We start from the raw sequence: 24,745 nt of genomic DNA, 5'->3' as shown, positions 1-24,745 counted from the left end.
AAGAGAGGCAGGTAACTAGTGAGACAAAGGGCAGGGAGAAGAGAGGCAGGTAACTAGTGAGACAGAGAACAGGGAGAAGAGAGGCAGGTAACTAGTGAGACAAAGGGCAGAGATAAGGGAGGCAGGTAACTAGTGAGACAAAGGGCAGGGAGAATAGAGGCAGGTAACTAGTGAGACAGAGAACAGGGAGAAGAGAGGCAGGTAACTAGTGAGATAGAGGGCAGGGAGAAGAGAGGCAGGTAACTAGTGAGACAAAGGGCAGAGATAAGGGAGGCAGGTAACTAGTGAGACAAAGGGCAGAGATAAGGGAGGCAGGTAACTAGTGAGACAAAGGGCAGAGATAAGGGAGGCAGGTAACTAGTGAGACAGAGAACAGGGAGAAGAGAGGCAGGTAACTAGTGAGACAAAGGGCAGAGAGAAGAGAGGCAGGTAACTAGTGAGACAAAGGGCAGGGAGAAGAGAGGCAGGTAACTAGTGAGACAGAGAACAGGGAGAAGAGAGGCAGGTAACTAGTGAGACAAAGGGCAGAGATAAGGGAGGCAGGTAACTAGTGAGACAAAGGGCAGGGAGAAGAGAGGCAGGTAACTAGTGAAACAGAGAACAGGGAGAAGAGAGACAGGTAACTAGTGAGACAAAGGGCAGGGAGAAGAGAGGCAGGTAACTAGTGAGTCAAAGGGCATGGAGAAGAGAGGCAGGTAACTAGTGAGTCAAAGGGCAGGGAGAAGAGAGGCAGGTGACTAGTGAGACAAAGGGCAGGGAGAAGAGAGGCAGGTTAGTAGTGAGACAAAGGGCAGGGAGAAGAGAGGCAGGTAACTAGTGAGTCAAAGGGCAGGGAGAAGAGAGGCAGGTAACTAGTGAGACAAAGGGCAGGAAGAAGAGAGGCAGGTAACCAGTGAGACAAAGGGCAGGAAGAAGAGAGGCAGGTTAGTAGTGAGACAAAGGGCAGGGAGAAGAGAGGCAGGTGACTAGTGAGACAAAGGGCAGGGAGAAGAGAGGCAGGTAACTAGTGAGACAAAGGGCAGGAAGAAGAGAGGCAGGTAACCAGTGAGACAAAGGGCAGGAAGAAGAGAGGCAGGTTAGTAGTGAGACAAAGGGCAGGTTAGTAGTGAGACAAATAACTAGTAAAAGGACATGGAGAAGAGAGAGGCAGGTAACTAGAGAGGCAACAGGCAGGAAGAAGAGAGAGGCAGATAACTAGTGAGACAGAGGGCAGGGAGAAGAGAGGCATGTAACTAGTATGAAAAAGGACAGGGAGAAGAGCGGCAGGTAACTAATGAGGAAAGGACTCATAGAACAGAAGCAGGAAACTTTGGAGGCAAAGGGCAGGGAGAAGAGAAGTAGGTAATTAGAGAGGTAAAGAACAGAAAGAACAGAAGCAGGTAATTAGGGGAGGTAAATGGAAGGGAGAGGAGAAGCAGGAATTGAGAGAGGCAAAGGGCAGGGAGAAGTAGAAAATGAGAGACAAGTAGTAGGGAGAAGAGAATCAGGAAATGACAGAGGCAGAGAAGCAGGCTACTAGGGAGGCAAAGGCCAGGGAGAACATAATTAGGTAACTAGGGAGGCAAAGGCCAGGGAGGACAGAAGTCCTCAAGAAGAGGGGAAAAAGCACAGGGAGAATAGAAGCATGCAACTAGAGAGGGAAAGGACAGGGAGAAGATAAGTAGGTAACTAGAGGGGGGAAGGGACAGGGGGAGAGAAGCAGGTAACTAGTGAGAAAGAGGACAGGGGGAGAGAAGCAGGTAACTAGTGAGAAAGAGGACAGGGGGGGGTGAGAAGCAGGTAACTAGTGAGAAAGAGGACAGGGAGAAGACAAGCAGGTAACTAGTGAGTAAGAGGACAGGGGGAGAGAAGCAGGTAACTAGTGAGAAAGAGGACAGGGGGTGAGAAGCAGGTAACTAGTGAGAAAGAGGACAGGGGGTGAGAAGCAGGTAACTAGTGAGAAAGAGAACAGGGAGAAGACAAGTAGGTAACTAGTGAGTAAGAGGACAGGGAGAAGACAAGCAGGTAACTAGTGAGAAAGAGGACAGGGAGAAGACAAGTAGGTAACTAGTGAGATAGAGGGCAGGGAGAAGAGAGGCAGGTAACTAGTGAGACAGAGAACAGGGAGAAGAGAGGCAGGTAACTAGTGAGACAGAGAACAGGGAGAAGAGAGGCAGGTAACTAGTGAGATAGAGGGCAGGGAGAAGAGAGGCAGGTAACTAGTGAGACAGAGAACAGGGAGAAGAGAGGCAGGTAACTAGTGAGATAGAGGGCAGGGAGAAGAGAGGCAGGTAACTAGTGAGACAAAGGGCAGAGATAAGGGAGGCAGGTAACTAGTGAGACAGAGAACAGGGAGAAGAGAGGCAGGTAACTAATGAGACAGAGGGCAGGGAGAAGAGAGGCAGGTAACTAGTGAGACAGAGAACAGGGAGAAGAGAGGCAGGTAACTAGTGAGACAGAGAACAGGGAGAAGAGAGGCAGGTAACTAGTGAGATAGAGGGCAGGGAGAAGAGAGGCAGGTAACTAGTGAGATAGAGGGCAGGGAGAAGAGAGGCAGGTAACTAGTGAGACAAAGGGCAGAGATAAGGGAGGCAGGTAACTAGTGAGACAGAGAACAGGGAGAAGAGAGGCAGGTAACTAATGAGACAGAGAACAGGGAGAAGAGAGGCAGGTAACTAGTGAGACAGAGAACAGGGAGAAGAGAGGCAGGTAACTAGTGAGACAGAGAACAGGGAGAAGAGAGGCAGGTAACTAGTGAGACAGAGAACAGGGAGAAGAGAGGCAGGTAACTAGTGAGATAGAGGGCAGGGAGAAGAGAGGCAGGTAACTAGTGAGATAGAGGGCAGGGAGAAGAGAGGCAGGTAACTAGTGAGACAAAGGGCAGAGATAAGGGAGGCAGGTAACTAGTGAGACAGAGAACAGGGAGAAGAGAGGCAGGTAACTAGTGAGACAAAGGGCAGGGAGAAGAGAGGCAGGTAACTAGTGAGACAGAGAACAGGGAGAAGAGAGGCAGGTAACTAGTGAGACAAACGGGCATGGAGAAGAGAGGCAGGTAACTAGTGAGACAAAGGGCAGAGATAAGGGAGGCAGGTAACTAGTGAGACAAAGGGCAGAGATAAGGGAGGCAGGTAACTAGTGAGACAAAGGGCAGAGATAAGGGAGGCAGGTAACTAGTGAGACAGAGAACAGGGAGAAGAGAGGCAGGTAACTAGTGAGATAGAGGGCAGGGAGAAGAGAGGCAGGTAACTAGTGAGACAAAGGGCAGAGAGAAGAGAGGCAGGTAACTAGTGAGACAAAGGGCAGGGAGAAGAGAGGCAGGTAACTAGTGAGATAGAGGGCAGGGAGAAGAGAGGCAGGTAACTAGTGAGACAAAGGGCAGAGATAAGGGAGGCAGGTAACTAGTGAGACAAAGGGCAGAGATAAGGGAGGCAGGTAACTAGTGAGACAAAGGGCAGAGATAAGGGAGGCAGGTAACTAGTGAGACAGAGAACAGGGAGAAGAGAGGCAGGTAACTAGTGAGATAGAGGGCAGGGAGAAGAGAGGCAGGTAACTAGTGAGACAAAGGGCAGAGAGAAGAGAGGCAGGTAACTAGTGAGACAAAGGGCAGGGAGAAGAGAGGCAGGTAACTAGTGAGACAAAGGGCAGGGAGAAGAGAGGCAGGTAACTAGTGAGACAGAGAACAGGGAGAAGAGAGGCAGGTAACTAGTGAGAAAAAGGGCAGAGATAAGGGAGGCAGGTAACTAGTGAGACAAAGGGCAGAGATAAGGGAGGCAGGTAACTAGTGAGACAAAGGGCAGGGAGAATAGAGGCAGGTAACTAGTGAGACAAAGGGCAGGGAGAATAGAGGCAGGTAACTAGTGAGACAGAGAACAGGGAGAAGAGAGGCAGGTAACTAGTGAGATAGAGGGCAGGGAGAAGAGAGGCAGGTAACTAGTGAGATAGAGGGCAGGGAGAAGAGAGGCAGGTAACTAGTGAGACAAAGGGCAGAGATAAGGGAGGCAGGTAACTAGTGAGACAGAGAACAGGGAGAAGAGAGGCAGGTAACTAGTGAGACAAAGGGCAGGGAGAAGAGAGGCAGGTAACTAGTGAGACAAAGGGCAGGGAGAAGAGAGGCAGGTAACTAGTGAGACAAAGGGCAGGGAGAAGAGAGGCAGGTAACTAGTGAGACAGAGAACAGGGAGAAGAGAGGCAGGTAACTAGTGAGACAAAGGACAGAGATAAGGGAGGCAGGTAACTAGTGAGACAAAGGGCAGAGATAAGGGAGGCAGGTAACTAGTGAGACAAAGGGCAGAGATAAGGGAGGCAGGTAACTAGTGAGACAAAGGGCAGGGAGAATAGAGGCAGGTAACTAGTGAGACAAAGGGCAGAGATAAGGGAGGCAGGTAACTAGTGAGACAAAGGGCAGAGATAAGGGAGGCAGGTAACTAGTGAGACAGAGAACAGGGAGAAGAGAGGCAGGTAACTAGTGAGACAAAGGGCAGAGATAAGGGAGGCAGGTAACTAGTGAGACAAAGGGCAGGGAGAAGAGAGGCAGGTAACTAGTGAGACAAAGGGCAGGGAGAAGAGAGGCAGGTAACTAGTGAAACAGAGAACAGGGAGAAGAGAGGCAGGTAACTAGTGAGACAAAGGGCAGGAAGAAGAGAGGCAGGTAACCAGTGAGACAAAGGGCAGGAAGAAGAGAGGCAGGTAACTAGTGAGTCAAAGGGCATGGAGAAGAGAGGCAGGTAACTAGTGAGTCAAAGGGCAGGGAGAAGAGAGGCAGGTGACTAGTGAGACAAAGGGCAGGGAGAAGAGAGGCAGGTAACTAGTGAGACAAAGGGCAGGAAGAAGAGAGGCAGGTAACCAGTGAGACAAAGGGCAGGAAGAAGAGAGGCAGGTTAGTAGTGAGACAAAGGGCAGGTTAGTAGTGAGACAAATAACTAGTAAAAGGACATGGAGAAGAGAGAGGCAGGTAACTAGAGAGGCAACAGGCAGGAAGAAGAGAGAGGCAGATAACTAGTGAGACAGAGGGCAGGGAGAAGAGAGGCATGTAACTAGTATGAAAAAGGACAGGGAGAAGAGAGGCAGGTAACTAATGAGGAAAGGACTCATAGAACAGAAGCAGGAAACTTTGGAGGCAAAGGGCAGGGAGAAGAGAAGTAGGTAATTAGAGAGGTAAAGAACAGAAAGAACAGAAGCAGGTAATTAGGGGAGGTAAATGGAAGGGAGAGGAGAAGCAGGAATTGAGAGAGGCAAAGGGCAGGGAGAAGTAGAAAATGAGAGACAAGTAGTAGGGAGAAGAGAATCAGGAAATGACAGAGGCAGAGAAGCAGGCTACTAGGGAGGCAAAGGCCAGGGAGAACATAATTAGGTAACTAGGGAGGCAAAGGCCAGGGAGGACAGAAGTCCTCAAGAAGAGGGGAAAAAGCACAGGGAGAATAGAAGCATGCAACTAGAGAGGGAAAGGACAGGGAGAAGATAAGTAGGTAACTAGAGGGGGGAAGGGACAGGGGGAGAGAAGCAGGTAACTAGTGAGAAAGAGGACAGGGGGAGAGAAGCAGGTAACTAGTGAGAAAGAGGACAGGGGGGGGTGAGAAGCAGGTAACTAGTGAGAAAGAGGACAGGGGGTGAGAAGCAGGTAACTAGTGAGAAAGAGGACAGGGGGTGAGAAGCAGGTAACTAGTGAGAAAGAGAACAGGGAGAAGACAAGTAGGTAACTAGTGAGTAAGAGGACAGGGAGAAGACAAGTAGGTAACTAGTGAGTAAGAGGACAGGGGGGAGAGAAGCAGGTAACTAGTGAGAAAGAGGACAGGGGGTGAGAAGCAGGTAACTAGTGAGAAAGAGGAAAGGGGGTGAGAAGCAGGTAACTAGTGAGAAAGAGGACAGGGGGTGAGAAGCAGGTAACTAGTGAGTAAGAGAACATGGAGAAGACAAGCAGGTAACTAGTGAGAAAGAGAACAGGGAGAAGACAAGCAGGTAACTAGTGAGAAAGAGGACAGGGGGTGAGAAGCAGGTAACTAGTGAGAAAGAGGACAGGGGGGTGAGAAGCGGGTAACTAGTGAGAAAGAGGACAGGGAGAAGACAAGCAGGTAACTAGTGAGAAAGAGGACAGGGGGGTGAGAAGCAGGTAACTAGTGAGAAAGAGGACAGGGAGAAGACAAGCAGGTAACTAGTGAGTAAGAGGACAGGGGGGAGAGAAGCAGGTAACTAGTGAGAAAGAGGATAGGGAGAAGACAAGCAGGTAACTAGTGAGTAAGAGGACAGGGGGTGAGAAGCAGGTAACTAGTGAGAAAGAGGACAGGGGGGTGAGAAGCAGGTAACTAGTGAGAAAGAGGACAGGGGGGAGAGAAGCAGGTAACTAGTGAGAAAGAGGACAGGGGAGAGAGAAGCAGGTAACTAGTGAGAAAGCGGACAGGGGGTGAGAAGCAGGTAACTAGTCAGAAAGAGAACAGGGAGAAGACAAGTAGGTAACTAGTGAGTAAGAGGACAGGGAGAAGACAAGCAGGTAACTAGTGAGAAAGAGGACAGGGGGTGAGAAGCAGGTAACTAGTGAGAAAGAGGACAGGGGGTGAGAAGCAGGTAACTAGTGAGAAAGGACAGGGAGAAGACAAGCAGGTAACTAGTGAGTAAGAGAACAGGGAGAAGACAAGCAGGTAACTAGTGAGGAAGAGGACAGGGGGTGAGAAGCAGGTAACTAGTGAGAAAGAGGAAAGGGAGAAGACAAGCAGGTAACTAGTGAGAAAGAGGAAAGGGAGAAGACAAGCAGGTAACTAGTGAGTAAGAGAACATGGAGAAGACAAGCAGGTAACTAGTGAGAAAGAGAACAGGGAGAAGACAAGTAGGTAACTCGTGAGTAAGGGAACAGGAAGAAGACAAGCAGGTAACTTGTGAGAAAGAGGACAGGGGGTGAGAAGCAGGTAACTAGTGAGAAAGAGGACAGGGGTGAGAAGCAGGTAACTAGTGAGAAAGAGGACAGGGGGTGAGAAGCAGGTAATTAGTGAGACAGAGGGCAGGGAGAAGAGAGGCAGGTAACTAGTGAGTAAGAGGACAGGGAGAAGACAAGCAGGTAACTAGTGAGTAAGAGAACAGGGAGAAGACAAGCAGGTAACTAATGAGAAAGAGGACAGGGGGTGAGAAGCAGGTAACTAGTGAGTAAGAGGACAGGGAGAAGACAAGCAAGTAACTAGTGAGTAATTGGACAGGGAGAAGACAAGCAGGTAACTAGTGAGAAAGAGGACAGGGGTGAGAAGCAGGTAACTAGTGAGTAAGAGGACAGGGAGAAAGACAAGCAGGTAACAAGTGAGAAAGAGGACAGGGGTGAGAAGCAGGTAACTAGTGAGTAAGAGGACAGGGAGAAGACAAGCAAGTAACTAGTGAGTAATTGGACAGGGAGAAGACAAGCAGGTAACTAGTGAGAAAGAGGACAGGGGTGAGAAGCAGGTAACTAGTGAGTAAGAGGACAGGGAGAAAGACAAGCAGGTAACAAGTGAGAAAGAGGACAGGGGTGAGAAGCAAGTAACTAGGGAGGGAATGGACAGGTAAAAGAAACAGGCAATGAAGGAGGGAAACAGAGGAGAGACACACACAAAAAAACAATGGAGGGATAGGGAAGCAAGCAACATTGAGGAAGGCATTGCAGAGAAATCAGAACTCCTTGGCCTGGCACAGCTCTCCACAATCCATGAGTGTCATTATCCCTCCCCATTAACTACTAGCTGCTAATCTCTACCTATCTCACATTATAACAGCAGCACACCCTAGAAACAACCTTTAACTTACTTCACCGTTCCTTATTTCAACCCTTTGGGACTCCACACTCTCCAGGGAGACCTCACAATACATTTTACACCCTAAACAGCCTATTCACATGATACTATCACATATGATTCTCTAGAACAATTATACCCAAAAGATACATCATGAGCTACAGAGGTGAAAAGAACAATTATACCCAAAGATACATCATGAGCTACAGAGGTGAAAAGAACAATTATACCCAAAGATACATCATGAGCTACAGAGGTGAAAAGAACAATTATACCCAAAGATACATCATGAGCTACAAAGGTGAACAGCAACAGTGTTATGTGATTTCCACGCTTCAGCACTGAGCTTCTAAGCCCCAAATCCCTACTGGCCCTAAATATAGAGGATTTCCACACTTCCAGGCAGTGATAATAATATTTGCTTAAGCTAAAATAAATAAATATGCTTTGCATAAGTATATTCTGTACCACACTTATGGTCTCCAAGAAGTGTTTTGTATGAGTAAGATCCAATTCAGTGCATGGTTTAGAACTTCTGGATCACACTACATACTTAGTGATTTATTATTTTTACAAATTTTAGAAAAGAAAGTGCGGAGACTAAAATCTGGAAATGTTTTGCAATAGAAGACTGGAGGAGTTGTGCAGCTCCAATATTAACAGCCATGAAATGGTTGTTCATATCCTTCAGCAATCTCCTGCCAAACCTGCTAATACTAAAACTAAGACATTAACAATACAGATGTTCTGAGACACATTGACAAACCTGGATCAATATTGCTTTCCAGATTATCCACTGAAAAACAAAAAGAAGAAAAATAAATAAATAAACCTGAGAACCGCATCTTTGAGTATGCAAAAGCAGAGAGCCTAACATTTACAATGTGTATATAAACGGTCAACATTTTACAAATATGCTTTCGCATAGAGAAACAGTATGTAAAAGTGCTCCAGATTTGCAATTAAACTCAGTCATTCCCACCAGTGTAGTAACAATCAGGGGCCCATTAGGTATGAACATAACACATGGGATAGAAGACAGGAAGAAGCCTCCATAGGCCTGTAAATGTATTCAGTAGCACAAGAGGACAACTAATTATACACACACACACACAAGTTACAGGTTCTTCATGCTCTAGATACAAAGGGAAAAGACAACAAAGTGCAAGATCGAGGGGTCTAGGTTTTATTTGGGTTGAAGAGAAAGTGGAACTTTAGGGATATACAATATGTGAAACTAAGCCAGTAAAGTGGGAGTTTGTGCCAGTAGAAGTAAAAAGAATAGAGAAGAAATGGAAGAGTCTGTAAAAGAGTAAGAGTTGAAAGAGATGATTGACATGGGAATAACAAGTGTACGGGCAGAAGCATATTAACAGGATAATGTAGACACATAATCACACAGAATTATGGACGTTAGTTAAGAATATACAAAATTAGCTGTAGTATAAAGTAAGAAAATGAAATTGAACAAAAAAAGCAGAGATGTGGAGCATGAAAGGCCAAATAACAGAGGACTGGGAAATATTGCATTGATTGGTACTGAATATATTTTGGGGCTTAGTGGTGAAGCAGGAGAGATTTGCATGAATCCATAAAACAGCAGAGAAAAGATAAAATGTTTAGCTACAGTAAATAAAAAAAGGAGGGGATTTGTAAACATGTAGAGAACCCTCACATGGGGCAACCGATTAAGAGATCATAAACATTGATCTTAAATATTTTCTATTAATCAATACTATAAAAATACATCAATAAAATACTGTGTTTTCTTCACAAAATTCAATTGTTATATTAAATACTGGAAACATGGGGAATGTAAAGCTATAGGTACATGTTATTGACACTAAAACATAGGCATTGATACTGTATCAAGAAATTGTTGCATTAATCCATACCCGGAATATCAGCAACACAGAGACAATGACAACTAGGTTACAATAGCATTAGTCAGTTATTCTTCTTTAGCTACTACAGTAAAGAGAAAAAGCCAAGTCACAACCCAGCAAATATCACAGAATTAAAAGAGCAGTCTACTTGAAAAAAAGTGTTATTGTTTAAAAAGATAGATTATCCCTTTATTACCCATTGCCCAAACTTGCATTTTAGCCAATTAGTGCTGGTTCCTGCATAACTCCACAGCGGTGAGCACAATGTTATCTGTATGGCACACGAACTAGCATTGTCTGGTTTTAACAAGCTAATAAAAAAGCACTGAGATAAGAGGTGAACTGCAGGGGCTTAGAAACAGGCAGCGGTTTAGAGGTTATAAAGTATATTAATATTACAAAGTTAATTATGCAAAGCTGGTAAATGGGTAGTAAATGTGTTATCTAGCATTTTAAACAATAATAAAAAAAACATAATTTATGCTTACCTGATAAATTTATTTCTCTTGTAGTGTATCCAGTCCACGGATCATCCATTACTTGTGGGATATTCTCCTTCCCAACAGGAAGTTGCAAGAGGATCACCCACAGCAGAGCTGCTATATAGCTCCTCCCTTCACTGCCATATCCAGTCATTCGACCGAAACAAGATGAGAAAGGAGAAACCATAGGGTGCAGTGGTGACTGTAGTTTAATTAAAATTTAGACCTGCCTTAAAAGGACAGGGCGGGCCGTGGACTGGATACACTACAAGAGAAATAAATTTATCAGGTAAGCATAAATTATGTTTTCTCTTGTTAAGTGTATCCAGTCCACGGATCATCCATTACTTGTGGGATACCAATACCAAAGCTAAAGTACACGGATGATGGGAGGGACAAGGCAGGAACCACTGCCTGTAGAACCTCTCCCAAAAACAGCCTCCGAAGAAGCAAAAGTGTCAAATTTGTAAAATTTTGAAAAGGTGTGAAGCGAAGACCAAGTAGCAGCCTTGCAAATCTGTTCAACAGAGGCCTCATTTTTGAAGGCCCAGGTGGAAGCCACAGCTCTAGTAGAATGAGCTGTAATCCTTTCAGGGGGCTGCTGTCCAGCAGTCTCATAGGCTAAGCGTCTTATGCTCCGAAGCCAAAAGGAGAGAGAGGTTGCTGAAGCTTTTTGACCTCTCCTCTGTCCAGAGTAAACGACAAACAGGGCAGATGTTTGATGAAAATCTTTAGTAGCCTGTAAGTAGAACTTCAAGGCACGGACTACGTCCAGATTATGCAAAAGACGTTCCTTCTTTGAAGAAGGATTAGGACACAATGATGGAACAACAATCTCTTGATTGATATTCCTGTTAGAAACCACCTTAGGTAAAAACCCAGGTTTGGTACGCAGAACTACCTTGTCTGAATGAAAAATCAGATAAGGAGAATCACAATGTAAGGCAGATAACTCAGAGACTCTTCGAGCCGAGGAAATAGCCATCAAAAACAGAACTTTCCAAGATAAAAGTTTAATATCAATGGAATGAAGGGGTTCAAACGGAACTCCCTGAAGAACTTTAAGAACCAAGTTATAGCTCCACGGGGGAGCAACAGTTTTAAACACAGGCTTAATCCTAACCAAAGGCTGACAAAATGCCTGGACGTCTGGAACTTCTGCCGGACGCTTGTGTAAAAGAATAGACAGAGCAGAGATGTGTCCTTTTAAAGAACTAGCTGATAAGCCTTTGTCCAAACCCTCTTGGAGAAAGGACAATATCCTAGGAATTCTAACCTTACTCCATGAGTAACTCTTGGATTCACACCAATAAAGATATTTACGCCATATCTTATGGTAGATTTTCCTGGTGACAGGCTTCCGAGCCTGTATTAAGGTATCAATGACTGACTCGGAGAAGCCAAGCTTTGATAAAATCAAGTGTTCAATCTTCATGCAGTCAGTCTCAGAGAAATTAGATTTGGATGATTGAAAGGACCTTGTATTAGAAGGTCCTGCCTCAGAGGCAGAGTCCATGGTGGAAGAGATGACATGTCCAGTAGGTCTGCATACCAGGTCCTGCGTGGCCACGCAGACGCTATCAGAATCACCGATGCTCTCTCCTGTTTGATTTTGGCAATCAGTTGAGGGAGCAGAGGAAACGGTGGAAACACATAGGCCAGGTTGAAGAACCAAGGAGCTGCTAGAGCATCTATCAGCGTTGCTCCCGGGTCCCTGGACCTGGATCCGTAACAAGGAAGCTTGGCGTTCTGGCGAGACGCCATGAGATCCAGTTCTGGTTTGCCCCAACGATGGACCAGTTGAGCAAACACCTCCGGATGGAGTTCCCACTCCCCCGGATGAAAAGTCTGACGACTTAGAAAATCCGCCTCCCAGTTCTCTATGCCTGGGATGTGGATCGCTGACAGGTGGCAAGAGTGAGACTCTGCCCAGCGAATTATCTTTGAGACTTCTAACATCGCTAGGGAACTCCTGGTTCCCCCTTGATGGTTGATGTAAGCCACAGTCGTGATGTTGCCCGACTGAAATCTGATGAACCTCAGTGTTGCTAACTGAGGCCAAGCTAGAAGAGCATTGAATATTGCTCCTAACTCCAGAATATTTATTGGGAGGAGTTTCTCCTCCTGAGTCCACGATCCTTGAGCCTTCAGGGAGTTCCAGACTGCGCCCCAACCTAGAAGGCTGGCATCTGTTGTTACAATCGTCCAATCTGGCCTGCGAAAGGTCATACCCTTGGACAGATGGACCCGAGAAAGCCACCAGAGAAGAGAATCTCTGGTCTCTTGATCCAGATTTAGCAGAGGGGACAAATCTGAGTAATCCCCATTCCACTGACTTAGCCTGCATAATTGCAGCGGTCTGAGATACAGGCGCGCAAATGGCACTATGTCCATTGCCGCTACCATTAAGCCGATTACTTCCATGCACTGAGCCACTGATGGGCGTGGAATGGAATGAAGGACACGGCAAGCATTTGATAACCTGGACTCCGTCAGGTAAATTTTCATCTCTACAGAATCTATAAGAGTCCCTAGGAAGGAGACTCTTGTGAGTAGTGATAGAGAACTCTTTTCCACGTTCACTTTCCACCCATGCGACCTCAGAAATGCCAGAACTATCTCTGTATGAGACTTGGCAATTTGAAAGCTTGATGTCTGTATCAGGATGTCGTCTAGATACGGAGACACCGCTATGCCTCGCGGTCTTAGAACCGCCAGAAGTGAGCCCAGAACCTTTGTAAAAATTCTCGGGGCAGTGGCCAACCCGAAGGGAAGAGCTACAAATTGGTAATGCCTGTCTAGAAAGGCAAACCTTAGGAACCGATGATGATCTTTGTGAATCGGTATGTGAAGGTAGGCATCCTTTAAGTCCACTGTGGTCATGTACTGACCCTCTTGGATCATGGGTAGGATGGTCCGAATAGTTTCCATTTTGAATGATGGAACTCTGAGGAATTTGTTTAAGATCTTTAGATCCAAGATTGGTCTGAAGGTTCCCTCTTTCTTGGGAACCACAAACAGATTTGAATAAAATCCCTGTCCTTGTTCCATCTGTGGAACTGGATGGATCACTCCCATTACTAGGAGGTCCTGCACACAGCTTAGGAATGCCTCTTTCTTTATCTGGTTTGCTGATAACCTTGAAAGATGAAATCTCCCTTGTGGAGGAGAAGCTTTGAAGTCCAGAAGATATCCCTGAGATATGATCTCCAACGCCCAGGGATCCTGAACATCTCGTGCCCACGCCTGGGCGAAGAGAGAAAGTCTGCCCCCCACTAGATCCGTTTCCGGATAGGGGGCCGTTCCTTCATGCTGTCTTGGGGGCAGCAGCAGGCTTTCTGGCCTGCTTGCCCTTGTTCCAGGACTGGTTAGGTTTCCAGGCCTGTCTGGAATGAGCAACAGTTCCCTCTTGTTTTGAAGCAGAGGAAGTTGATGCTGCTCCTGCCTTGAAATTTCGAAAGGCACGAAAATTAGACTGTTTGGCCTTTGATTTGGCCCTGTCCTGAGGAAGGGTATGACCCTTGCCTCCAGTAATGTCAGCAATAATTTCCTTCAAGCCAGGCCCGAATAAGGTCTGCCCCTTGAAAGGAATGTTGAGTAATTTAGACTTTGAAATCACGTCAGCTGACCAGGATTTAAGCCATAGCGTCCTACGCGCCTGGATGGCGAATCCGGAATTCTTAGCCGTTAGTTTAGTCAAATGAACAATGGCATCAGAAACAAATGAGTTAGCTAGCTTAAGCGTTCTAAGCTTCTCAATAATTTCATTCAATGGAGCTGTCTGGATGGCCTCTTCCAGGGCCTCAAACCAGAATGCCGCCGCAGCAGTGACAGGCGCAATGCATGCAAGGGGCTGTAAAATAAAACCTTGTTGAATAAACATTTTCTTAAGGTAACCCTCCAATGTTGTATCCATTGGATCTGAAAAAGCACAACTGTCCTCAACCGGGATAGTGGTACGCTTTGCTAAAGTAGAAACTGCTCCCTCCACCTTAGGGACCGTCTGCCATAAGTCCCGTGTAGTGGCGTCTATTGGAAACATTTTTCTAAATATAGGAGGTGGGGAAAAGGGCACACCGGGTCTATCCCACTCCTTGCTAATAATTTCTGTAAGCCTTTTAGGTATAGGAAAAACGTCAGTACACACCGGCACCGCATAGTATCTATCCAGCCTACACAATATCTCTGGAATTGCAACTGTGTTACAGTCATTCAGAGCAGCTAATACCTCCCCAAGCAATACACGGAGGTTTAGGTTTCCCCGAGTCAGAGATGTCACCCACAGACTGAAGCTCTCCGTCCTCATGTTCTGCATACTGTTGCAGTATCAGACATGGCTCTAACAGCATTTGCGCGCTCTGTATCTCTCCTAACCCCAGAGCTATCGCGCTTGCCTCTTAATTCAGGCAATCTAGATAATACCTCTGACAGGGTATTATTCATGATTGCAGCCATGTCCTGCAAGGTAATCGCTATGGGCGTCCCTGATGTAATTGGCGCCATATTAGCGTGCGTCCCCTGAGCGGGAGGCGAAGAGTCTGACACGTGGGGAGAGTTAGTTGGCATAACTTCCCCCTCAACAGAACCCTCTGGTGATAATTCTTTTATAGATAAAGACTGATCTTTACTGTTTAAGGTGAAATCAATACATTTAGTACACATTCTCCTATGGGGCTCCACCATGGCTTTCAAACATAATGAACAAGTAGGTTCCTCTGTGTCAGACATGTTTAAACAGACTAGCAATGAGACTAGCAAGCTTGGAAAACACTTTAAAACAAGTTTACAAGCAATATAAAAAACGTTACTGCGCCTTTAAGAAATACAAATTTTCCCAAATTTTGAAATAACAGTGAAAAAATGAAGTTACACTAACAAAATTTTGACAGTGTATGTAATAAGTTAGCAGAGCATTGCACCCACTTGCAAATGGATGATTAACCCCTTAATACCAAAAACGGAATAACAAATGACAAAAACATTTTTTAAACAGTCACAACAACTGCCACAGCTCTACTGTGGCTTTTTACCTCCCTCAATACGACTTTTGAAGCCTTTTGAGCCCTTCAGAGAAGTCCTGGATCATGCAGGAAGAAGCTGGATGTCTGTGTCTGTAATTTTTGCTGTGCAAAAAAATGCCAAAATAGGCCCCTCCCACTCATATTACAACAGTGGGAAGCCTCAGGGAACTGTTTCTAGGCAAAATTCAAGCCAGCCATGTGGAAAAAACTAGGCCCCAATAAGTTTTATCACCAAACATATGTAAAAAACGATTAAACATGCCAGCAAACGTTTTAAAATACACTTTTATAAGAGTATGTATCTCTATTAATAAGCCTGATACCAGTCGCTATCACTGCATTTAAGGCTTTACTTACATTACTTCGGTATCAGCAGCATTTTCTAGCAAATTCCATCCCTAGAAAAATATTTTAACTGCACATACCTTATTAGAGGAAAACCTGCACGCTATTCCCCCTCTGAAGTTACCTCACTCCTCAGAATATGTGAGAACAGCAAAGGATCTTAGTTACTTCTGCTAAGATCATAGAAAACGCAGGCAGATTCTTCTTCTAAATACTGCCTGAGATAAACAGTACACTCCGGTACCATTTAAAAATAAACTTTTTATTGAAGAAATAAACTAAGTATAAAACACCACAGTCCTATTACGACCTCCATCTTAGTTGAGAGTTGCAAGAGAATGACTGGATATGGCAGTGAGGGGAGGAGATATATAGCAGCTCTGCTGTGGGTGATCCTCTTGCAACTTCCTGTTGGGAAGGAGAATATCCCACAAGTAATGGATGATCCGTGGACTGGATACACTTAACAAGAGAAATATGCTTACCTGATAAATTTATTTTCTTACTTGGCAGTGAGAGTCCACACATTGATTCAAAACATATGGGAAATACTTCACCTGGCCACCAGGAGGAGGCAAAGACACCCTAAACAAAGCTTTAAATATCCCTCTCAATAGTTCAAGATGAAAATAAGGAAAAGTAGAGGCATTAAAAAAAAAAAAAAAAAAAAAGGGGTACAGGTGTGCCATAAGACTGCCACCACTAAATATTTTGCAGGGCAGGTTCGTGGACTCTCACTGCCATTAGAAAGAAAACATAATTTATGCTTACTTGATAAACGATTTTCTTTCTTGGCATTGAGAGTTCACAAATTCATTCATAACCTATGGGAAATTAATACCCAAGCTGTGGCGTCCACAAAAATTTAGGAAGGGAAAGGTAGAGAAGGCAGTCCTAGGCACCACCGCTTGAGGAACCTCTCTCTCTCTCTCAAAGGATGCCTCTGCTTAGGAAAAAACATAAAAAATTGGTAGAATTTTGTGAACGTATCCAATGAGGACCAAGTAGCAGCCTTACATATCTGTTCAACTGAAGCCTTATACTTGACGGCCCAGGAAGACACTGCACGGGTAGAATGTGCTGTAATTTGTGATTGAAGCTGCTGGCCTGCTTCTAAATACGGCATGTGAATCAAACTTCTAATCCAGAAGGATAGGGTAACAATCACTAGCTAGCTCCCACTGCTGCTTTGCTGCATGAGCCTACCTAGGTATGCTTTTCAACAAAGGATACAAAGAGAATGAAGTCAATTTTATAATAGCATTCAATATTAAAAGGCTCTTCACTCACAATATAATTTTTATGACCCTTTTATTATATTATGTACAGCTCAAAACCTCTCTCATAATAGTCCAAATTTATATAAAAACAGAATTTATGCTTACCTGATAAATTACTTTCTCCAACGGTGTGTCCGGTCCACGGCGTCATCCATAACTTGTGGGAATATTCTCTTCCCCAACAGGAAATGGCAAAGAGCACAGCAAAAGCTGTCCATATAGTCCCTCCTAGGCTCCGCCCACCCCAGTCATTCGACCGACGGACAGGAGAAAAAACAGAAAAAACTCCTGGGATGTGGATCGCAGATAGGTGGCAGGAGTGATCCTCCGCCCATTTTATGATTTTGGTCACTTCTCTCATCGCCAGGGAACTCCTTGTTCCCCCTGATGGTTGATGTAAGCAACAGTCGTCATGTTGTCTGATTGGAATCTTATGAATCTGGCCTTTGCTAGTTGAGGCCAAGCCCTGAGAGTATTGAATATCGCTCTCAGTTCCAGAATGTTTATAGGGAGAAGAGACTCTTCCTGAGACCATAGCCCCTGAGCTTTCAGGGAGTCCCAGACCGCGCCCCAGCCCACTAGACTGGCGTCAGTCGTGACGATGACCCACTCTGGTCTGCGGAAGCTCATTCCCTGGGACAGGTGATCCTGGGTTAGCCACCAACGGAGTGAGTCTCTGGTCTTCTGATCTACTTGGATCACTGGAGACAAGTCTGTATAGTCCCCATTCCACTGTTTCAGCATGCACGGTTGTAATGGTCTTAGATGAATTCGCGCAAAAGGAACTATGTCCATTGCTGCAACCATCAACCCTACTACTTCCATGCACTGACCTATGGAAGGTCGTGGAACAGAGTGAAGAACTTGACAAGCGTTTAGAAGTTTTGACTTTGACATCTGTCAGGAAAATCTTCATTTCTAAAGAATCTATTATTGTCCCCAAGAAAGGAACTCTTGTCGACGGAGACAGGGAACTTTTTTCTATGTTCACTTTCCATCCGTGAGATCTGAGAAAGGCCAGAACGATGTCTGTGTGAGCCTTTGCCTTTGAAAGAGACGACGCTTTTATCAGAATGTCGTCCAAGTAAGGTGCCACTGCAATGCCCCTTGGTCTTAGAACCGCTAGAAGGGACCCGAGTACCTTTGTGAAAATCCTTGGAGCAGTGGCTAGCCCGAATGGGAGAGCCACAAACTGGTAATGTTTGTCCAGAAAGGCGAACCTTAGGAACTGATGATGATCTTTGTGGATAGGAATATGTAGATACGCATCCTTTAGATCCACGGTAGTCATAAATTGACCCTCCTGGATTGTAGGTAAAATCGTTCGAATAGTTTCCATTTTGAACGATGGCACTCTGAGAAATTTGTTTAGGATCTTTAAATCCAGAATTGGTCTGAAAGTTCCCTCTTTTTTTGGGAACTACAAACAGATTTGAGTAAAAACCCATTCCTTGTTCCACGGTTGGAACTGGGTGCATCACTCCCATTTTTAACAGGTCTTCTACACAATGTAAGAATGCCTGTCTCTTTATTTGGTTTGAAGATAAGTGAGACATGTGGAACCTTCCCCTTGGGGGTAGTTCCTTGAATTCCAGAAGATAACCCTGAGAAACTATTCCTAGTGCCCAGGGGTCCTGAACATCTCTTGCCCAAGCCTGAGCAAAGAGAGAGAGTCTGCCCCCTACTAGATCCGGTCCCGGATCGGGGGCAACTCCTTCATGCTGTTTTGGTAGCAGCAGCAGGCTTCTTGGCCTGCTTACCCTTGTTCCAGCCTTGCATCGGTTTCCAAGCTGGTTTGGTTTGTGAAGCATTACCCTCTTGTCTAGAGGCTGCAGAGTTGGAGGCCGGTCCGTTCCTGAAATTGCGAAAGGAACGAAAATTAGACTTATTCTTGGCCTTGAAAGGCCTATCTTGTGGAAGGGCGTGGCCCTTACCCCCAGTGATGTCTGAGATAATCTCTTTCAATTCTGGCCCAAAAATTCTGGCCCAAAAATTTTGTCTTGGAAGATACATCCGCTGACCAAGACTTTAGCCAGAGCGCTCTGCGTGCCACAATTGCAAACCCTGAATTTTTCGCCGCTAATCTTGCTAACTGCAAAGCGGCATCTAAAATAAAGGAATTAGCTAACTTAAGTGCGTGAATTCTGTCTATAACCTCCTCATACGGAGTCTCTCTACTGAGTGACTTTTCTAGTTCCTCGAACCAGAAGCACGCTGCTGTAGTGACAGGAATAATGCACGAAATAGGTTGCAGGAGGTAACCTTGCTGTACAAAAATCTTTTTAAGCAAACCCTCTAATTTTGTATCCATAGGATCTTTGAAAGCGCAATTATCCTCGATAGGAATAGTAGTGCGCTTGGCTAGTGTAGAAACTGCCCCCTCGACCTTAGGGACTGTCTGCCATAAGTCCTTTCTGGGGTCAACCATAGGAAATAATTTCTTAAATATAGGAGGGGGGACAAAAGGTATGCCGGGCTTCTCCCACTCCTTATTCACTATGTCCGCCACCCGCTTGGGTATAGGAAAAGCGTCGGGGTGCACCGGAACCTCTAGGAACTTGTCCATCTTGCACAATTTTTCTGGAATGACCAGGTTGTCACAATCATCCAGAGTAGATAGCACCTCCTTAAGCAGTGCGCGGAGATGCTCTAATTTAAATTTAAATGTCACAACATCAGGTTCTGCCTGTTGAGAAATTCTACCTGAATCAGAAATTTCCCCATCTCACAAAACCTCCCTCATGGCCACTTCAGATTGGTGTGAGGGTATGAAAGAAATTATCATCAGCGCCCTCCTGCTCTACAGTGTTTAAAACAGAGCAATCGCGCTTTCTCTGAAATGCAGGCATTTTGGATAAAATATTTGCTATGGAGTTATCCATTACTGCCGTCAATTGTTGCATAGTAACAAGCATTGGCGCGCTAGAAGTACTAGGGGTCTCCTGCGTGGGAAAACTGGTGTAGACACAGAAGGAGATGATGTAGAACTATGTCTACTCCCTTCATCTCATGAATCATCTTGGGCAACTTTATTATCTGTGGCAGTACTGTCCTTACTTTGTTTGGACGCTATGGCACAATTATCACACAATTTTGAAGGGGGAGACACATTAGCTTCCATACATACAGAACATAGTTTATCTGAAGGCACAGACATGTTAAACAGGCTTAAACTTACAATAAAGTACAAAAACCGTTTTAAAACAAAAACGTTACTGTCTCTTTAAATTTTAAACAGGGCACACTTTATTACTGAATATGTGAAAAACTATGAAGGAATTGTTCAAATTTAACCAAGTTTTCACCACAGTGTCTTACAGCATTCAAAGCATTGCACCCCAAATTTCAGACCTTTAACCCTTAAAATGAGGAAACCGGAGCCGGTTACAGTTTTAACCCCTCTACAGTCCCAGCTACAGCCTTTGCTGCGACTTTACCAAACCGAGGGGGGTATACGATACCAAATGAAACCTTCTAGGAACCTTTTCAACTACTTTCAGACCCACACACATGCAGCTGCATGTCCTGCTCTCAAAAGTAACTGCGCAGTAATGGCGCGAAAATGAGGCTCTGCCTACTACAGAGAAGGCCCTTCCTGACTGGGAAGGTGTCTAAACCAGTGCCTGACGTAAAAAAACGTTCCCCAAAGTTTATAAAGTGTGAATTTCAACATAAAGCTATATAAAATGCCCAAATAAAGCAATCGATCTAGACCATAAAAGTGTCTACCAGTTTTATAGCCCATATTAAGCCCTTTATTCTGTTTGAGACTAAGAAAATGGCTTACCGGTCCCCATGAGGGGAAATGACAGCCTTCCAGCATTACACAGTCTTGTTAGAAATATGGCTAGTCATACCTTTAAGCAGAAAAGTCTGCCAACTGTTTCCCCCAACTGAAGTTATCTCATCTCAACAGTCCTATGTGGAAACAGCAAACGATTATAGTTACTGCTGCTAAAATCATATTCCTCTCACAAACAGAACTCTTCCTCTTTTTCTGTTTCAGAGTAAATAGTACATACCAGCACTATTTTAAAATTACAAACTCTTGATAGTAGAATAAAAAACTACAACTAATCACAACATACTCTTCACCATCTCCGTGGAGATGCTGCTTGTTCAGCGGCAAAGAGAATGACTGGGGTGGGCGGAGCCTAGGAGGGACTATATGGACAGCTTTTGCTGTGCTCTTTGCCATTTCCTGTTGGGGAAGAGAATATTCCCACAAGTTATGGATGACGCCGTGGACCGGACACACTAATGTTGGAGAAAGATTCTAAAATATTTTTTAAAGTAGTAGAAGAATAAATGTATTATTACTAAGTTGGGATGAGGTACTAACACAATTCTCCCTAAAGTTGATAGATCAGGGAATAACACTGAAGCAGCAGAACTAAAGTGAGAATAAATAATATGGAATAGAAATTAGTATTAACAAATTGAGTAGCGATTTGAAATATTGCACATTTGATAACATTTTAGATGATGCTGTTTCACTAATCAAATAGAAAGTGATAGACAAGAAGATCTGGAGTGAATTTGCCTACTATCAAGGAAGAGATTTCATATTGCCTTTAGAACAAGTTATTAATACCCAAATTAAGTAGGGGAGGAAAGGGGGAAGGAGGAATTTAGGAGGGATGTAATATTGATGAGGTCGTTTGATTTTGTAAATAGCACTATATACAACTGATTTGTAAGCTATGTGGCCATATGAATTTTAATGTTAATATATAGGTAAAGAGCTATAGCTGTTTGTATGCAATTATTGTCTTTTGGAGTAGCAACTCCATTGCTTGTATTGCTTTTTTTCTATATATAATTATTGTGTATTGTATACTTTTGTAAAATAAAAATTAATAATTAAAAAAAAGAAAGTGATAGACAAACATAATAAAAACATGCAGGACAGACTGGACTATGATAAGAACAAGGGACTGCTCAAGAAGTACTGGTGTTTACACCAGAGGAAGAACATGGAGTAGAGAGATCAAAATTCAACAGAGCGGTCAGAAGGAAGTCACTTTTTCAGATATAGAAATATAATCCTTGGATGAGAAGGGCTTCTGCAAAATTATCCAACATGCAGCTGTTAATTATTTTACATGATTGTAATATTTTATATCAAATTAAATAAACTGTATTCTATGTACTTACCAGAACAATTTTGATGTGCTGCTGAAAAGTATACATATAAGTAAAATATATAATCGCTAGCACCTTTTGTGCTTAAAGGGACAGGAAACCCCAATAATGTATTTCATTATTTGGGTAACAAACTGTTTTAAACAACTTTCCAATTTACTTCTATTATCAAATTTGCTTAGTTCTCTCGTTATTCTTTGCTAAACAGCATTGCACTACTGGCAGCTAGCTGAACACATCTACTTAGCCAATCACAAGAGACAAATGTGTGCAGGCACCAATCAGCAACTAGCTCCCACTAGTGTAGGATATGTGCATATTCTTTTTCAACAAAGGATGCCAAGAGAACGAAGCACATTTGAAAATAGAAGTGAGTTTAAAAATGTCTTAAAATTACATGCGCTATCTGAATCATGCAAGTTTAATTTTGACTTTCCTATCCCTTTAAAGGACTGCTCTAGAAAACAAAATTTATGCTTACCTGATAAATTCCTTTCTCCTGTAGTGTGGTCAGTCCATGGGTCATCATTACTTCTGGGATATTAACTCCTCCCCAACAGGAAGTGCAAGAGGATTCACCCAGCAGAGCTGCTATATAGCTCCTCCCCTCTACGTCACACCCAGTCATTCGACCAAGAACCAACGAGAAAGGAGAAGCCAAAGGGTGCAGTGGTGACTGGAGTATAATGTAAAAAATTTTTTTAGACCTGCCATAAAAAACAGGGCGGGCCGTGGACTGACCACACTACAGGAGAAAGGAATTTATCAGGTAAGCATAAATTTTGTTTTCTCCTGTTAAGTGTGGTCAGTCCACGGGTCATCATTACTTCTGGGATACCAATACCAAAGCTAAAGTACACGGATGACGGGAGGGACAGGCAGGCTCTTTATACGGAAGGAACCACTGCCTGAAGAACCTTTCTCCCAAAAACAGCCTCCGAAGAAGCAAAAGTGTCAAATTTGTAAAATTTGGAAAAAGTATGAAGAGAAGACCAAGTTGCAGCCTTGCAAATCTGTTCAACAGAAGCCTCATTCTTAAAGGCCCAAGTGGAAGCCACAGCTCTAGTAGAATGTGCTGTAATTCTTTCAGGAGGCTGCTGTCCAGCAGTCTCATAGGCTAACCGTATTATGCTACGAAGCCAAAAAGAGAGAGAGGTAGCCGAAGCTTTTTGACCTCTCCTCTGACCAGAATAAACGACAAACATGGAAGACGTTTGTCGAAAATCCTTAGTTGCCTGTAGATAAAATTTCAGGGCACGGACTACATCTAGATTGTGTAGCAGACGTTCCTTCTTCGAAGAAGGATTAGGACACAAAGATGGAACAACAATCTCTTGATTGATATTCCTGTTAGTGACCACCTTAGGTAGGAACCCAGGTTTAGTACGCAGAACTACCTTGTCTGAATGAAAAATCAGATAAGGAGAATCACAATGTAAGGCAGATAACTCAGAGACTCTTCGAGCCGAGGAAATCGCCATTAAAAACAGAACTTTCCAAGATAACAGCTTGATATCAATGGAATGAAGGGGTTCAAACGGAACACCCTGTAAAACATTAAGAACTAAGTTCAAACTCCATGGTGGAGCAACAGTTTTAAACACAGGCTTGATCCTAGCTAAAGCCTGACAAAAAGCTTGAACGTCCGGAACTTCTGACAGACGTTTGTGTAAAAGAATGGACAGAGCTGAAATCTGTCCCTTTAAGGAACTAGCGGATAAACCCTTTTCTAAACCTTCTTGTAGAAAAGACAATATCCTAGGAATCCTAACCTTACTCCATGAGTAACTCTTGGATTCGCACCAATATAAGTATTTGCGCCATATCTTATGGTAAATCTTTCTGGTAACAGGCTTCCTAGCCTGTATTAAGGTATCAATAACTGACTCAGAAAAACCACGTTTTGATAAGATCAAGCGTTCAATTTCCAAGCAGTCAGCTTCAGAGAAATTAGATTTTGATGTTTGAATGGACCCTGGATCAGAAGGTCCTCTTTCAGAGGTAGAGACCAAGGTGGACAGGATGACATGTCCACTAGATCTGCATACCAAGTCCTGCGTGGCCATGCAGGCGCTATTAGAATCACTGATGCTCTCTCCTGTTTGATTCTGGCAATCAATCGAGGAAGCATCGGGAAGGGTGGAAACACATAAGCCATCCTGAAGGTCCAAGGTGCTGTCAAAGCATCTATCAGAACCGCTCCCGGATCCCTGGATCTGGACCCGTAACGAGGAAGCTTGGCGTTCTGTCGAGACGCCATGAGATCTATCTCTGGTTTGCCCCAATGTCGAAGTATTTGGGCAAAGACCTCCGGATGAAGTTCCCACTCCCCCGGATGAAAATTCTGACGACTTAGGAAATCCGCCTCCCAGTTCTCCACTCCCGGGATGTGGATTGCCGACAGGTGGCAAGAGTGAGACTCTGCCCAGCGAATTATCTTTGATACTTCCATCATTGCTAGGGAGCTTCTTGTCCCTCCCTGATGGTTGATGTAAGCTACAGTCGTGATGTTGTCCGACTGAAACCTGATGAACCCCCGAGTTGTTAACTGGGGCCAAGCCAGAAGGGCATTGAGAACTGCTCTCAATTCCAGAATGTTTATTGGCAGGAGACTCTCCTCCTGATTCCATTGTCCCTGAGCCTTCAGAGAATTCCAGACAGCGCCCCAACCTAGTAGGCTGGCGTCTGTTGTTACAATTGTCCAGTCTGGCCTGCTGAATGGCATCCCCCTGGACAGATGTGGCCGAGAAAACCACCATAGAAGAGAATTTCTGGTCTCTTGATCCAGATTCAGAGTAGGGGACAAGTCTGAGTAATCCCCATTCCACTGACTTAGCATGCACAATTGCAGCGGTCTGAGAT

General features: G+C 44.4%; 1 protein-coding gene across 3 annotated transcripts in view; it reads right to left on the bottom strand.

The window, feature by feature from the left end:
* The window catches only part of RNF34 (ring finger protein 34), a 102,259-nt gene that overhangs the window by 17,019 nt on the left and 60,495 nt on the right, over positions 1–24,745 (bottom strand). For 2 of the 3 annotated variants that reach the window (XM_053701739.1, XM_053701740.1), the window contains exon 6: positions 8,491–8,520. The exons of the other annotated variant lie outside the window; for it this stretch is intronic. In XM_053701739.1, the coding sequence (XP_053557714.1) occupies positions 8,491–8,520 (30 nt within the window). The remainder of the gene's footprint in view (positions 1–8,490; positions 8,521–24,745) is intronic. 3 annotated transcript variants of the gene reach the window in all.

Source organism: Bombina bombina, chromosome 2 (genome assembly GCF_027579735.1).
Source record: "Bombina bombina isolate aBomBom1 chromosome 2, aBomBom1.pri, whole genome shotgun sequence".
NCBI lineage: Eukaryota > Metazoa > Chordata > Amphibia > Anura > Bombinatoridae > Bombina > Bombina bombina.
Note: the sequence above shows the minus strand (reverse complement) of the source record. Positions and strands in the feature narration are given on the sequence as shown.